The sequence below is a fragment of the Notamacropus eugenii genome, chromosome 4 (assembly GCF_028372415.1).
Source record: "Notamacropus eugenii isolate mMacEug1 chromosome 4, mMacEug1.pri_v2, whole genome shotgun sequence".
Lineage (NCBI taxonomy): Eukaryota > Metazoa > Chordata > Mammalia > Diprotodontia > Macropodidae > Notamacropus > Notamacropus eugenii.
Genome location: NC_092875.1, coordinates 33,107,026 through 33,123,165, shown reverse-complemented (window position 1 = coordinate 33,123,165; position 16,140 = coordinate 33,107,026). Strand labels below are relative to the sequence as shown.

The 16,140-nt window shown below is 45.3% G+C and overlaps 1 protein-coding gene across 2 annotated transcripts in view; it reads left to right on the top strand.

The window, feature by feature from the left end:
* The window catches only part of DTX1 (deltex E3 ubiquitin ligase 1), a 62,236-nt gene that overhangs the window by 20,902 nt on the left and 25,194 nt on the right, over positions 1-16,140 (top strand). For both annotated transcript variants that reach the window (XM_072600396.1, XM_072600397.1), the window contains exon 3: positions 14,669-15,368. In XM_072600396.1, coding sequence (XP_072456497.1) covers positions 14,669-15,368 — 700 coding nt within the window. The remainder of the gene's footprint in view (positions 1-14,668; positions 15,369-16,140) is intronic.

Sequence of the window (16,140 nt, the reverse complement as noted above, 5' to 3'; positions counted from 1 at the left end):
GTCTCCACCCAGGGGACACCACCCTGGCAGATTCACTGACTTAGGGGAAGCAGACTCTTCTTCTAAGACTCTTTGGAAATGCAGATACCTCCTCTACATGGCTGGGAGAGATGAGATGGAGGGGCATGAAGGCAAAGTCTAAGAATTTATACCGAAGCATTAAAATCTAGTTCAGTGTCCTCCAGAGGCCAAGACTGGGAGTCAGGAATACCTGAGTTTAAAGTCAGTCTCAGACACTTGCTAGCTTGGTGACCCTAGACAAGTCACTTAGCCTTCTTTGTGCCTCAGATTCCTGATCTGTAAAATGGGAATAATGATAGCACCTGCTTCCCATGATTGTGAGGACCCCAAGAATGTATGTATGTATATGTATATTGTGTATATGTAGGGGCAGCTAGGTGGTGCAGTGAGTAGAGCAACAGTGCTGGAGTCAGGAGAACCTGAGTTCAAATCTCACCTCACACACTTGACATTCACTAGCTGTGTGACCTTGGGCAAGTCACTTAACCCCAATTGCCTCATCCTGGGTCATCTCCAGTCATCCTGATGAATATCCGGTCACTGGATTCAGATGGCTCTGGAGGAGAAGTGAGGCTGGTGACCTGCACAGCCCTCCCTCACTCAGGACAAAGTCAAGTGCAAGTCATGTCATTATTTCTCTGATGGCATGGTCTTCTTCGGCAATGAAGGACAAACACAATATATATGTATATGTACACATATAGCAGTGGATATGTATGTATGCACACATATACAATATGCACAAATATGTATATATATGCACATATAGACATTATACATGTATTACGTATCATAGATATACGTGTACTGTCATATCTATATATGTATAATATTGCATATTATAGTTACATAGGTATAATACATTATGTGTGTTGTTTGTAATGTGTATGTATGTGTGGGGCAGTTAGGGGTACAGTGGATAGAGCACTGGATCTGGAGTCAGAAAGACATGAGTTCAAATCCACCCTCTGATGCTTACTAGCTGTGTTATCCTGGGTAAAGTCGCTTTACTCTGTTTGCCTCAGTTTCCTCATTGGCAATAATGAGCTGGAGAAGGAAATGGCAAATTACTCCAGTATCTTTACCAAGGAAAGTCCAGGTGGGGTCACAGAGAGTCAGATACAACTGAAATGATTGAATAGCAACAGTATATATATGTATGTAATGTGTGTATATATGTATATACACACATATGTAGGGATAATACATACATGTTTACATGTAATATAATGTAATATATTATATAATATGATATAGTATAATACAATATAGTATAATAAATATAGTATAATTTAATACCATATCATACCACGTAATATCTATAGATATATATAATATAATGCCTATGTATATTATATGTGTGTGTGTGTGTGTGTGTGTAGGTACATATCTGATTGGTTGGTTGTTGTCCATTCTCAGAGAGGACCAAAGTGACATCACTGTGCTAGAATCAAGTTTCAGTGTGTCCAACTGTGGCTGATTAGACCAATACGAGCTCGGGATGCTCTACCACAGGTTAGGCACAAATAGTCCATGTGAACATTTGGGGGGAATTCTCTAAATTTGTGTATCTCGTGTTTCCTTTGAGCTGTTTCAATTCTGCTTTGCAAAAGGTACACATGTACATATACAGATACACACACATATATAAAGTGTTTTGCAAACCATAAATGCCATATGAATGATAGGTATTTTTGTTTCCTTCTGACCTCTGAGCATTCCAAGAGCACTAAAGACAAAGAGAAGGTGAAGGGGAGAGACATGGAGATTTTGTAGAGCACTGATCTGGAAGACACTCCTGGATCCTGTCACTAAGGGCTTTAGTCTGGGGCTGTTGAGCTCATTGGCGTAGGATTGCTCTAATCAGAAGAAAGAACCCAGCCTGACTTCCTCATTTATAGAGGAAGAAAGTGAGGCCAAGAGAGGGGAAAGTGACTTCCTTAGGGTCATGCAGGGTCTAAAGAGCCAACCTGTAACCCCAGACTGGCCAGTCTCCCAGATGAGTGCTGCTGATACTGGGCAGCAAGTGGGGATGATTCTATGCAACTCATCCACTCTGCAGAAGACTGCTCATCCATGGTCTAATTTCATTTCAGGCAGCAGAGAGGAAAAGGGCACCACAACATCTGGTCCTCCTGGTTCTACCCAGACTAATCCCATCCCTCTTTAGATCTTGGCTTCCCTCTGCCTTGGATAGAGGCCCAGAGAGAGAGCCTGTCCACTCTATGAGTTAATGGCAGATCTTGTACTAGAATTCTGGTCCCATCTTTCCAATACATCTCCAAGGTCCAGATTGTCAGGTCCCAGGGTCACAGGATGATGGACCTAGAATGAGGAGGAACTTTACAGTCAATCTAGTCTAACCCTTTTATTTTCCAAATAAAGAGCCTGCCTGAGGTTGAATCCAGGTCTTCTGGCTTCACTATTTCCATTGTTCCCCCCCCCGCCCCAATTCTGAGTCGAAGTCTCTTTTAATGAGTAAAAGGGGCATGGCAGGTATACTGAGGCCAGTCGGGGATATCTGGGGAGGTCAGCATCTCATTCCCAACCCCCAAGGAGCCCCTCCACTGCTATTTGAGACCCATAGCCCAGGCACCCAAGAGGTAGACACTGTGGCACAGCCAATGCCCCTCCAATTCTGTTAAAAGCTGATTAAAAGGGCTCAGTTCCTGGGGATTTGAAGGAACAGGGGCCCAAATCAGAAAACAGAGACTTGGCACCAGCCCAGGCAAGACTCATCTCGCAAGACTCTTCTTGTGGCTTGGAGACGAAAACGGGCTAGGACGTCATCAGATCTTAGGAGACACCCCTGTGAGCTGGGAATAGATGCCTGCTTGTTTTCCTTTCCCCATGTTGTCATCCCCAAGGCCACTCATTTCCCTCTGGAGAATCCAAGCCCTTCCTGGTCACCACAGCAGGGCTCTGGACCCCTGCCCATCCCCTTGCCTTGGTTTGCTTTCCCCACTGCTTCCCTCCCTTCAACTGCAGGGCCCAGGGCCAGGCCAGCTTTGTTGACAAAAGAGCCCACGGAAACCACTAATGTATGTCTGTTTAGCCAGATGAGCCTCCTGGGAAGGATGCATGACCAACATTACACTTCAGACAGGATATCGATCACACTCACAGCCTCCCAGAGGGATCTGAGGATCATGGGTTTACTCGCTGGAGGGGAATTTCAGTAGTGTCTAGGCAGTCAGTTGACAAGCATTCATGAAGCATTTGCTCTGTGCTGGGCACTATGCTAAGCACAGAGAGTAAAATAAAAGCAAAAACAGTCCCTGCCCTCTAATGGAGGAGACAAGGTGCAAACAATTGCATATAAATAAGCTATAGATAGGATAACATTGGAGATAATCAGTAGCAGGAAGGCATTAGCTGAGGCAGAGGAGTTTCCTGAAGACTGTGGAATAATAATAACTTTCTCTAGTGCTTGCTATGGATGCAGCTAGATGGCTCAGTGGTTAGAGCCCCAGAATGAGTTCAAATCTGGCCTCAGACACTTACTAGCTGGGTGACCCTGAGCAAGTCACTTAACCCTGTATGCCTTAGTTTTCCCATCTGTACAATGAGCTGGATAAGGAAATGACAAACCACTCCAGCATCTTTGCCAAGAAAACCCCAAATGGTGTCATGAAGAGTCAGACACGACTGAATAACAATTATGTTTACTATGTTTACAAATATTATCTCATTTGGTTGTCACAATAATCCTGGGAGGTAAGTACTGTGATTATCCCCATTTTACAGATGAGGAAACTAGGGCAAACAAGTGAAGTGACTTGCCCAAGGTCACACAGCCAGTAAGTGTCTGAGACCAGATTTGGACATAGATCTTCCTGACTCCAAGCACAAAGCTCTATCCATTGTACTGCCTCCCTAGGAATTTGAGCTGAGTCTGGAAGGAAGCCAGAGAAATTCAGAGGAAGCAATGAGGATGAGGGAGAGCATTCCAGGCCTGAGGGACAGGCAACGTGAAGGTAGAGAGTGAGAAGCTGAGCATGACCCCTAGCTTTCTAGCCTAGGTGACTGACTGGGACGATGATGGTGCCCTGAACATTAACAGGAAAGTTGGGGGGAAAGACAGGGAGGTTTATTTTGGACATGTTGAGCTTGAGATGCTTATGAAACATCCAATTAGAGATGGCCAAACACAGCCTCCTGAATGCAGATGAGTAAAGCGAGTCCCATGAAAGTGCAGTGACTTGCCCAAGGGTAAATAACAGAGGTCAAATTCTATGCCAGATCCTGGGACTGCAATCCCAGCAATCTCTCCAGTAAATCAGTAAGTGTTTACTACATGCCAGAATCTGTGCTAATTACCAATGAAACAAAAATAAAGAAATAAAAAAAACAAAAACCATTTCCTGGTTTCTGATGGGGACAGACAATGTACGACCAGGGTAGTGAAGGGCCTGAAGGTGAATTGAACAAGACTGTCCTGGGGCCTCCAGAACCAAAGACCAGAGTAGCCAGGATCCAGAGAGTCTTAGAAGGCTCAGGAGGGAAAAAGAAAGGAATGAAGGAAAGAAGGAATGAAGGAAAGAAGGAATGAAGGAAGGAAGGAGGGAAGGAAGGAGGGAAGGAAGGAAGGAAGGAAGGAAGGAAGGAAGGAAGGAAGGAAGGAAGGAAGGGAGGGAGGGAGGAAGAAAGAAATAAAGGAAGGAAGGAAAGAGAGAAGGAAAGAAGGGAGAGAAGGAAGGAAGGAAAGAAAGAAAAAAGGAAAGAAAGAAAAAGGAAGAAAGAAAGAGAAAGAAAGAAGGAAGGAAGGAAGAGGAAAATAGAAAAAGAAAGCTCCAGGAACCTCCCACTCTGTCTCTGATATCTGTCTTCTCAAAGCAAGAGGAGTTAAGGTAGGCAATGGGATGAATCTTGGAGTCAGTCACCACCACAGAAATGGGTGATGGGAAGCAATGGGAAGGAGAAAGAGGAAATCAGATGTTAGGGCACAAGAGCTGGGGAGCCTGGCTCTGGGAGAAAGAGCCCTTGATTTGTAGGCAGATGACATCTATTTGTGTGACTGTGGGTAAATCTCTGAACCTCTCTGGATGTCAGTTTCTTCATCATTAAAATGGGGGAATTGAGACTGAATAGCCCTAAATGCCCTATTTTTAAACTGGCCTTCTTAAGCCAGGATTGGTCACCTATAGAGTATAATCTCTCTCTTCCCATTCTCAAAATATCTCCCCTCCTGGCCAGCCACAATTCCTGTGATTCTACCTTTGGAGAGTCATTCTTCAGACTCGTAGAACACCAGAGATGGAAAGGTCCTCAGAATTCTCAGAATTCTTCTGGTTTAATGACTGCCCCTGTGCTCATGATCAGGCCAATATGGAACATTTAAGGCTACCTATTTTCAGGAAGGATACAGTGGAAAGGTCAATGCCCTTGGCCTCAGAACACCTGGATTCAAACCACACCTCTGTCACTTACTATCTTCCTGACCTTGAGCAAATCTCTTAACCTCTCTGGGCCTCAGTTTCCTCATCTGTAAAAATAAGGGATTGGACAAAGCTCTGGCTCATTGATCTTATGAACAGTGTGATATGGCTGCTAAAGAAACTGACTTGATCTGCGGTTATATTGAGAGACCCATCACACTCTGCCCTGATCAGACCATACTTGGAGTATTGTGCTCAGCTCTGAGCACCACAGCTTAGAAAGAAAATTGATAAGCTAGAGATCAATGAGTAGAAAGCAACCAGTATAGCAAAGGGCCTAAAGATCGTACCATAGAAAGACAAAAGGAATTTGAGGATCTTTTTTCCTGGAAAAGAGAGGAGATAATGAGAACTGTTGTTGACCCAAAGAGGGATTCTCCTTGCTCTCTGTGGCCCTAGAGGTTGGAACTATGGGTGGATGTTGTAAGGAGTCTAAGTTTCACATCAGAAAAAACTTACCAGTGAGAGATATTCAGGAGTAGAGTTGGATGCCTCAGGAGGTCAAAGGCTCCCCCTCACTGGAGGTCTCCGTGAGGAGACTGGATGACCACCTATTGCATATGTTAAGGAGGGTATTCCTGTTCAAGTGAGAATTGGATTCAGTGGCCATTGAGGTCCATGCCAATTCTAAGATCCTTTGAGTCTTCGATAACAGATTTAATGGTGCTTAGGAAGGATTGGGGTTGGCCAAGCCTTGTTTCTTGCAGTAATTATGGTCACTTGGGGACCCTGGGTCCAGGCCTCTGATGACCTGTTGTTCTTCCCAAAGTTCTGAGCAGGGGAGGTCTTTCTGTGGGGTCATTCCAGGCTACATGTACAAACACATGACCTTGCTTTTATAACTCTCTGCAGTAGCTGTTGCCTTCATGTTTTTCCCCTAAGCCCGACAGGATGTCCCATGACCACCTTCCCCTCTTGGGCCTTGGCCCGACTCCCTTTCCGGTGGGGGCCCCTTTGGTCAGCCAGCGGTGGCCCCTTTCCTCATGACTCTCCCACCCACACACTGAAGTCATTTCCCTCCACCCCAGAGATGAGGGCCGAGGTTGGAGAGGTGGGGAAGGAGGTCACAGCTGTTGCTCTTCAGGGCCCCCCACTAAAAGGGAGGTAAGAGGAAGCAAAATAGAGAGGGGGCAATTTGAACTCCTTTGTAAGAAGCTAAGAGGGAAGGTGGCCATGAAGAACCACTAATAAATGTTGTTGTTCACTTGTTTCAGTCATATCGGACTCTTTGTGGCCCCTTTGGGGGTTTTCTTGGTAAAGATATTGGAGTGGTTTTCCATTTCCTTCTCCAGCTCATTTTACAGGTGAGGAAACTGAGGCAAACAAGGTTAAATGAGTTGCTTAAGGTCACACGCCTAACAAGCAAATGCAAAGGCTGGATTTTAACTCATAAAGAAATCAGCCTAACTCCAGACTCAGCACTCTATCCACTGACCCACCCAGCTGCCCCATTTCTATAACGATTTAAGGTTTATGAATTATAAATTCACAGAAGTCACCATGAGGGAGGTGGTGCTATTATTACCCCTCCCATGTGACAAATGAGGAAACTCACCTAGATGGTGGATGGGGGGCAGATCTGGCAGGTGACCAGGATGGCGCAGTGTGGAACCAGGGGAAGCATCCCGGTGGGAAATAAATGAACCAGTAATGGTGGAAGGCCTACCCAGGCCCCTGCCCACTGTGATTACGAAATCATCAGAACCCAGAATCTCAGACCTCAATGGCCGCCCAGTCCTACTTAGACATGACCAAAGATTCCCCTCTATACAAAACCTGACAAATGGTCTTTGCTTGAAGACATCCAATCAAGGGAGCCCACTCCCTTCCAGCCAAACCTTTCCAAATTGAGATTACTCTAATAGGAAGTTTTTCCAGACATCAAGCCTAAATCTGCCTCCTCGAGTGTTCCACCCACTACTCCTTGTTCTGGAGCCAAGTAGAGCTAGTTCAGTCCCTCCCCCACACTCTTTAAATATTTGAAGACAGCTTTTTGTCCTCCCTGAGTCTCTTCTGGATTTGTAGCCTCACCTCCTCCCTCACTGGCCCGAAACTCAAGGTCCTTCGTTGCCATCCTGGCTGACCTCCTCTGGCCATTTCTGACCCACTTATTAACCTCCTTCCTAAAGCGTGAGTCCCCAGATTGAACATGAGATTCCATATTTGTCTCACCAGAGCAGACTACAGTAGGACTAATGAACAACAAAAATAACCAGTAATAATTAGCATTTCTGTAACGCTTTACATTTTACAAAATCCTTCCCATACATCATTTCATTTGATCTTCTTAGCAACTTGAGTCCAAGTCTCTGAGGGATGGGTGCTGTGAGAGAGGGCTATAATGATAGTGTGTTATATCCATATATATGCATACATATAATATTGTATTATATTTTATTATAATATATGATATATTGTATTAGCATTTATATGCATTTATACATATAGCATTTTATAGCGTTTATAAATGAGTTCAAGATTTGCAAAGTGCTTTACAAATATGATTCTCATTTGATCCTTAGAATACCCATGGGAAATAGAGGCTATTATTATCCACATTTTACATAGGAAGAAACTGAGGCAGGCAGAGGTTAAATGACTTGCCCAAGGTCTGAAATTGAATTTGAACTCAGGGGCTCTGATCCTGAAATCGGAAAGACTTGAGTTCAAATTTGGCCTCAGATATTTATGAGCTTTGTGACCCTGAGCAAGTCATTTAACTTCTGTTTGCCTCAGTTTCCTCTTATGTAAAATTAGGATAAGTAACAGCACCCACTCCCCAGAGTTGTGAGGATCAAATGAAATGGTAATTATAAAGTATTTAGCAAAGTGCTTGGCACATAGTAAACACTGGATAAATGCTAGCTATTATCATTCTTTTTCAAATCCAGGCTCAGATGCTTACTAGCTGTGAGACCCTGGGCAAGTCACTTAACGTCCGCTTGCCTCCATTTCCTCATGTGTGAACTGGGGATACTAATAGCACCTCCCTCCCAGGGTTGTGGTAATGATCAAATGAAATATTAATTGTAGATCATTTAGCACAGGACCTACCACATAGTAAGTCCTGTCTTATTTAAATTTAGCTTTTGTTATGATTCCTGACTCCAGGTCCTGTGTCCTATCCACTGCATCACCCAACCGCCTATGAGATGAAGAAAGAGGCCCAGAGACTTTTATGACTTAGCCTCGTGTCACACAGTGAATCAGTGGCAGACCTGAGAATAACACTCAGGTCTCCTGGCTCCCAGGCCCAAGTCATACCTGTCCTGAAAGTACATATCAACTCCCTGTGTGACCTTGGCCAAGTCAATCAACCTCTACCTGCCTCTGTTTCCTCACCCATAAAATAGATGAACTGGTACCTAAGTCTTGGATTCAATATGTGTTTCTGCTAGGAAGATGTCAAGGTATAACACTCCTTTATAAACTGTTTCTTGCCAGCCTTAGAAAAGACATTCTGGAAGTCAGCTTTTTCTGTATGATGGAAATCTGAATTTTAGATAACTCTAAATCTCTGAAAAGATTAGCTAGGTGGCTAAGTAAGCATTGTACAGATATTATCTCATTTGATATGACTACTTCTTGAGGAAGCTCATTCCACTTTTGGAGAGCTCTAATTGTTAAAAGCTAGGTGACATGGTGGATAGAGTGCCAGACCTGGCATCAGGAAGACTCATCTCCCAAGGTCAAATGTGGCCTCATATGGTTACTAGTTGTGTGACCCTGGGCAAGTCACTTAACCATGTTTGCCTCAGTTTCCTCATCTGTAAAATGAGCTGGAGAAGGAAATGGTGAACCACTCCAGTATCTTTGCCAAGAAAACCCCCAGTGGGGTCATGAAGAGTTGGATACAACTGAACAATGATCAAACCACACCAACAAATCTCTGATCCTCTTAAGTCAGGAGAGATATTTTTACCTGAAATTCTCCTTAGGAAATACAGAAGCCAAAGGCACAGGTAGAGATCACCGTCTAGGCAGTCAATAAGCATTTATCAAGCACCTACTATAAACTAAGTGATGTGCTAAACACCAAGGATCCAAAGAAAGGCAAATAACAGACCCTATCCTGAAGGAGCTCACAATCTGATGGTAAGTCCCCCTGTCATTCAGCATACTGGCTGCACTCCCAGCTCAGGCATCCCTGTGTTCTGCAGTTCAGAGTTGGCCTCCAGGTGATGTGGGGTGGGTGTTGGAGTAGGAGGGTTTCTGGGCTATTCCTCTTGCTGATTCCAGGATATCACTGCCCTAGTCTTGCACTAGAGTTAGGAGCCATTCTGCACTGGAGGGAAGCTGTGGGAAATTGCCAAGGAGGTGGAGACAAGAACTGGAAGATTGAGGGGTGTGGGGTAACCTGCCCTAGAAGGACAGTCTCCCTAATTACTCCACTCCCAAAGGCCCCACTCTAGAGATTTCAATCTCATTTCAAAAGGGCTCCAGGGACCAAGTCTTAATAACTACCAGAAAACAGGCAGAAAAATCAATACCCTTGTAAATAGAGCAGTGACCAACAGGAACTCAGCAGCTTGCCTGTGCTGGACGGTGCTGACCTACCCAGCTCCCCTGGCTTTCTCCAAGTAAGGCAGAGGTTTCTGCAGAATGTTTGGTGCTAAAAAGGGTCAGACCCAGCTAGATTTTGGTGCTCTTCTCCCTGTGACTCTATCCCCACCTCCCTGGAATGGGTCACTGAGTCAGAGCAGCATCCCATCCTGAAGATTCCCCTCCTCCCTCACTTCACCATCAATTCCTAGCCTGTGCCAGGTGACAATGAATGACTCAGTCCACTGGACTGGACTAGTAGACTTAGTTTGTCTCTCTCTTATTTGAAACCTTTCCCCTCACCTCTCACATCTCATCATAGGTTCATAAATTCTTTGTTCCACAAGTCAAAGGGACCTAAAACACCATGTAAGTCCAGCCCTCTCATTTTTAGGGAGAAGGAAATTGAGGGGAAGTGATTTGCCCAAGGTCTCACAGGTAGTAAGTGCAAGAGATGGGATTTGACCCACTTGACAATTCTACCTCTTTCACATTCTCACTTCTCTCCCCTTCCCTTCATCCCCACTGACCCTCCTCTGTGCCAGTCTTCATTACCACCCTAAATTTCCAGTTAACTTGGGGTTTACTGCCTAGATTACTTTCCTCCTTCCTTCCTTCCTTCCTTCTTTCCTTCCATCCTTCCTTCCTTCCTTCTTTTCTTCTTTCCTTCCCCTCTCCAGTTCACTCTGAAGCTCATACATTCGACCACAATGGGTCCCTGGCCAAGCTCCACTTAATGGCTGTATACTGGGCCCTTCTAGCTTTGAGTGAATTTACAGTGAATGTCAATGGTAACTTTTTCTCTTTGGAAGGGCAACCCTGAGGATCTTCTTCTTCCAGCTTGATTTTTGGTTTTGTTTTCTTTTTAATTAAAGGGGTCAACCCTTAACTCACTTCTTCTATTCCCTGAATGGGCATTACCTCACTTTAAGTGAGTACCTGAAAAGGTCTTAGCCTAAAAAGGGCAAGGGACTCCCATTGCATTCTGGGCCATCTCCAGTCATCCTGATGCATATCTGGTCACTGGATCCAGATGGCTCTGGAGCAGAAAGTGGGGCTGGTGGCCTTGCTCTCACTCAAATCAAAGTCAGCTGCAAGTCATGTCATCATTTCCCTGATGTCATGGTCCTCTTCGATAATGAAGGACAAACACAACCATTACCACCCATTCCCACTATTTCAATACTTTCCTGTTTAATACATTGTCCTACTTGGTAATCTGTCTGCAGACTAAAAAGGTCAAACTAACTTTTCTAACATGTGGAAAAGCCCTCAACTTGATTTCTTCCTAGGTAAAGTACATATTCCTCTGCTTGGCATTTGGTACTCTCCAGAACAAGGCATCACCCTTCCTTTCCAACTTTATCTCATATCACACACACACACACACACACACACACACACACATACACACACCAGTCTAAAATAATTTTGCTTCTTGAAAATCCTAGCTGTCCTTGAAGTCAGTACTCAAAGACCAGCTCATCCATGGAGCCCATCCTGGTCCCCTTGGTTACTAACATCCTCCCTATTTGACCCAACACAGCACTTTGTTTCTACCTCTCTAAAAACTTGGGAATTTGTGTGAAGCTACTTGTATTGGGTGTCTTAAGCCCCTACTAGACCTTAAGCTCTCTAAGGGAAGGAATCTTGTCTTTCCTAAACCTTGTTTTTTCTCTCTGTCAGTGCCTCATACAGTCAATGCTCTGCACACAATTCTATAGGTACTTAATGAATGTCCATGAATGAGTGAATGAATGAACAAATGTAAGAAAGGAAGTCAGTCAATAAGTATTTATTAAGTGCCAACTTTGTGCTGGACACCAGGCTAACTCCTGGGGATACAGAGAGGCAAAAGACAGCTCCTGAGTAAGGAACAGCCTGAGAGACAACATGAAAACAACTATGTACAAACAAGATATCTGCAGGATAAATTGGAGATCATCAATAGGGAGAATCCTTCATCCCCTGGCGTGAAGGGGAATCAGGAAAGGCTTCTCATTCTTTTGTTAATCAGTCATTACAGTTACATCTTACTTTTGTGACCCCATTTGGAGTTTTCTTGGCAAATATGCTGTAGTGGTTTGACATTTCCTTCTTCAGCTCATTTTACAGATGAGGAAACTGAGGCAGACAGGATTAAGTGACTTGCCCAGGGTCACATGGTTAATACATGTCTGAGGCTAGATTTGAACTTGGGAAGATGAGTCTCCCTTACTTCACTGCATCACCTACTTGCCCAAAGGCTTCTCATAGAAGATGGAATTTTTAGCTGAGATTTGAAGGAAGCCAGGGAAGTCGGCTAGTAAAGATAAGGAGGGAGAGTATTCCAGGTACTGAAGATAGACAGCGATGGAAAATGCTCACAGTAAGAAGATGGAGTGTCTTGTCTGAGAAACATCCCAGAGGCCAGTATCAGCAGAGTGAAATATCAAGGAGTAAGGCGGAAGTAGACTGAGAAGATGGGAGGGAGCCAGTTTGTGAAGGGCTTTGAAAGCCAGGGGATTTTATATTTAATTCTGGAAATAATAGAAAGCCATTGGGATTTATTGAATGGGGGATGAAATCGTCAAGTCTATACTTTAGGAAGATTAATATGAATCATGTGCAGGAGTGGGAAGACAGTAAATGAGTGATCAATCCCAGGTCACAAGGCTGATCATAAGCTCATGGATCTAGGTTTAGAGGACATCTCAGAAGCCATTTTATCTAACCATCCCATTTTACAGAGGAGGAAAATGTGACCCAAGGAGGTCATAAATCCAGAGCTGAAGGGGATCTAACCCAGTCCTCTCATTTCACCCCAGAGAGAACAGAGACCCAGAGAACTGAAACAACTTTCCAAGGGCACCCAGTTAATAAGAGCCTGAGCTAGGATTCCTATTTCAAGTCTTCTAAAATCCATCTAAATCTAGCCTTCTCTCCATTACACTCAGATATTCTGTTAGAGTCATGGTAAGGAGAGCATTGGTCTGGGAAGGAGACCAGGGGCTCATGGAGACACAGATTCTGTGTGACTGTCTGGTCTTGGGCCAATAACTGCTCTGCGCCTTCCCTGCCTCATCTTCTCTATCAAATGAGAGGGTTGGGTCCGATTGTCTCTCGGGCGCCTTCTAGCTATGATGCTCTGGGGCTCTTTGTAAAACCCACACTGATATTTCTTTGTTCTCTGCCCTCCTCATTAAGAATGCCACAGTTTTTCTTTGGTTCTCTGCTTCCTATGAGCATGTTGTCTCTTAGCTAGATTGTATACTGTCTGATCATAAGAACTGGGTCCCATACATCTCTGATCTCCCGTAGTGCCTGTCATGGTGCTGGATACAGGAAATATTCAGTTGAGATTGCTAATGGACCCCTGGAGACATGTGAGGTTGGGGTGCCCCACACCCCATTCCCAGCAGGCAGTGTATATAATGTAGTGGGAAGACTCCTGGATCTAGCACCAGAATCATCAGACCCTGACTCAAACCCTGATTCTGTCATGTAATAATTGTGTGTCACCTGAGTGAGTTTACTTCCTTCTCTGGACCTCAGAGTTTTGATCTGTAATGTGAGAGGGTTGGAAAACACTCCATCTCTCAACCTTGGCATTCTCTCTGGCCATCCCCTATACCTGGAATGCTCTCTCTCCTTCACTCTGACCACTAGCCTGCCTGACTTGCCTTTCCCAACTCCCCTTAATTTTAGTGCCTTCCCTCATAATTATTTCCTTCTGTCCATCCCATCGTCCCCCTGGAGTGACCTCCTGGATGGAAGGCAGAGTTCTATGGGATCTGTGTAGGTCAGAGACACATAGGATATCATAGATTTAGACCACAGGATCCTACATTTAGGACTGGAATGGACCTAGAACCCTCTCCTTTTATAGATGAGAAAACTGAGGCCCAGATAAATGACTTAACTGTTTCCCTTTTTTCCTTAGTAGTATCTTATTTTTTCCAATTACATATAAAGAATAGTTTTCAGCAGTCACTTTTGTAAAATTTTGAGTTCCAAATTTTTCTCCCTCCCTCTCTCCTCTCCCTGCTCCCCAAGACAGCCAGCACTCTGGTCTCAGTTAGACATATATAATCATGTTAAACGTATTTCCACATTTTGACTAATGTTTCAGTTAGTAAGTGGTACAAGCAGGGTTTGAACCCAGATCTTTTGTCTCCTTTCATTCCCATGTACCCAGAAGCCTTCTAGTCCAACTGTTATTTATAGATGAGAAAATTGAAGCCAGAGATGGAACCTAGATAATAGGTTTTAAGGTAACAAGCATTTACCTTGCTTTAACATTTCTAAAGGACTTTGCTTTACAAATATTATCCTCATTGCAACCCTGGGAGATAGGTACTCTTACTACGCCCACTTTACAGACTGTAAAGTTAAATGACTGGACCAAGGTCACCGAGCTAGTATGGGGTGTCTGGGGCTGGATTTATTCTTCCCAACTCTGGGTGGCAGCGCCCCCTAGCTACCCATTTAGATCGTAGGATAATAGATGTAGAACTTGAAGGGTAGAGGTCACCCAGGGGTCCAGCTCCCTCCTTTTTACAAATGAGGAGTGAATGGCTTGCCCAGACCTTCCAGTTCCACTGCCATAGGAAACACCTCATTGATATTTGATAGAGGGAGGAAGGGGCTTGGGTCCGGCTCACTGCTCTGCCTCCTTTTCCCGGCAGGGACGATGCGGCCGGTCCGAAGGAACTTTTATGACCCGTCCTCAGCACCCGGGAAGGGCATCGTGTGGGAATGGGAGAATGATGGAGGCTCGTGGACGCCATACGACATGGACATCTGCATCACCATCCAGAACGCCTATGAGAAGCAGCATCCGTGGCTGGACCTTTCCTCGCTGGGCTTTGGCTACGTGATTTATTTCAACAGCATGTCTCAGATGAACCGGCAGACCCAGAGGAAGAGGCGGGTGAGGCGGCGCATGGACCTTGCCTACCCGCTGACCATCGGCTCCATCCCCAAGTCCCAGTCCTGGCCGGTGGGCGCCAACTCGGGCCAGCCGTGTTCTTGCCAGCAGTGCCTGCTAGTCAACAGTACCCGGGCTGCTTCTAATGCCATCCTTGCCTCCCAGCGGAGGAAGATGTACCAAGCCTCGGGCAATGGCGCAGGCACGGGCACGTTGCCTGTGCGCCAGAGTAACACCTTCAATGGGACCGGGACCACACTGTGGGCTGGGGGTACTGGCCCCGCGGGAGGGGCGGCCAAGGTGGAGCCCGCGCGGTCACCTGGTGGGGCTCCAGGGGGCAACTTTTCTCGGAGCCAGAGCGCTCCTGGTGGTGCCCAGCTCACCAGACAAAACAATTTGAACCGGCCGGGGACTCAGCGTGTGGCCGTCCTGAGTACCAGGGCATCTGTTCCACCTGGGTAAGATGGGATATCTCCGAGGAGCCTGGGGTGAGAGGGATGGGGGAGGGGAGCACACCTGCCATCACAGGGTCATCTCTGAAATGCTCTGTGGAGGACACCAACCTGGCACAAGTGCAAGGGCTTTAGACCAAAGAATTCAGGCCTAGAAAGGATCCCACAGGCCACTAGTCATTGTACAGGTGATGAAACTGAGGCCCAGGGCAGTCCAAGAGCATGCACCTAATAAGTTTCTGAGGCAGAATTTGGTCCCAGGTCCTAACAAGATGATTCTAGAACTGGAAAGTATCTCAGTGGTCCTATAGACCAACTCTCTAATTTTATCAGTTGAGGAAACTGAGACTCAAAAGATTATGTGATGTCCATGTGAAGGAACAGTGGAAAGAGGTTTCATAGGATTTAGAACTTGAGGGGAACCTTATAAAGCATCTTGCACAATCGCAAGCAGAAGCTGAGGTCCAGAGAGGTCATGAGGTCATCGGCCTAGAATGGAAAAAGATCTCAGAAGTGATCTTTTCCCCTAACTTTTATAAATGAAGAAACTGAGCCCTAGGAGATTATGGATTTGCCTAAGGTTGGTCTGTCTGTCTGTCTGTCTCTCTTCCTTCTCTCTGTCTCCTTCTCTCTGTCTTTCTCCCTTCCTCTTTCCTCCCTCTCTGTCTCTTCCTTCTCTCTCTCTCTCTCTCTCTCTCTCTCTCTCTCTCTCTCTCTCTCTCTCTCTCTCTCTCTCTCTCTCTCTCTCTCTCTCTCTCTCTCTCTCTCTCACACACAC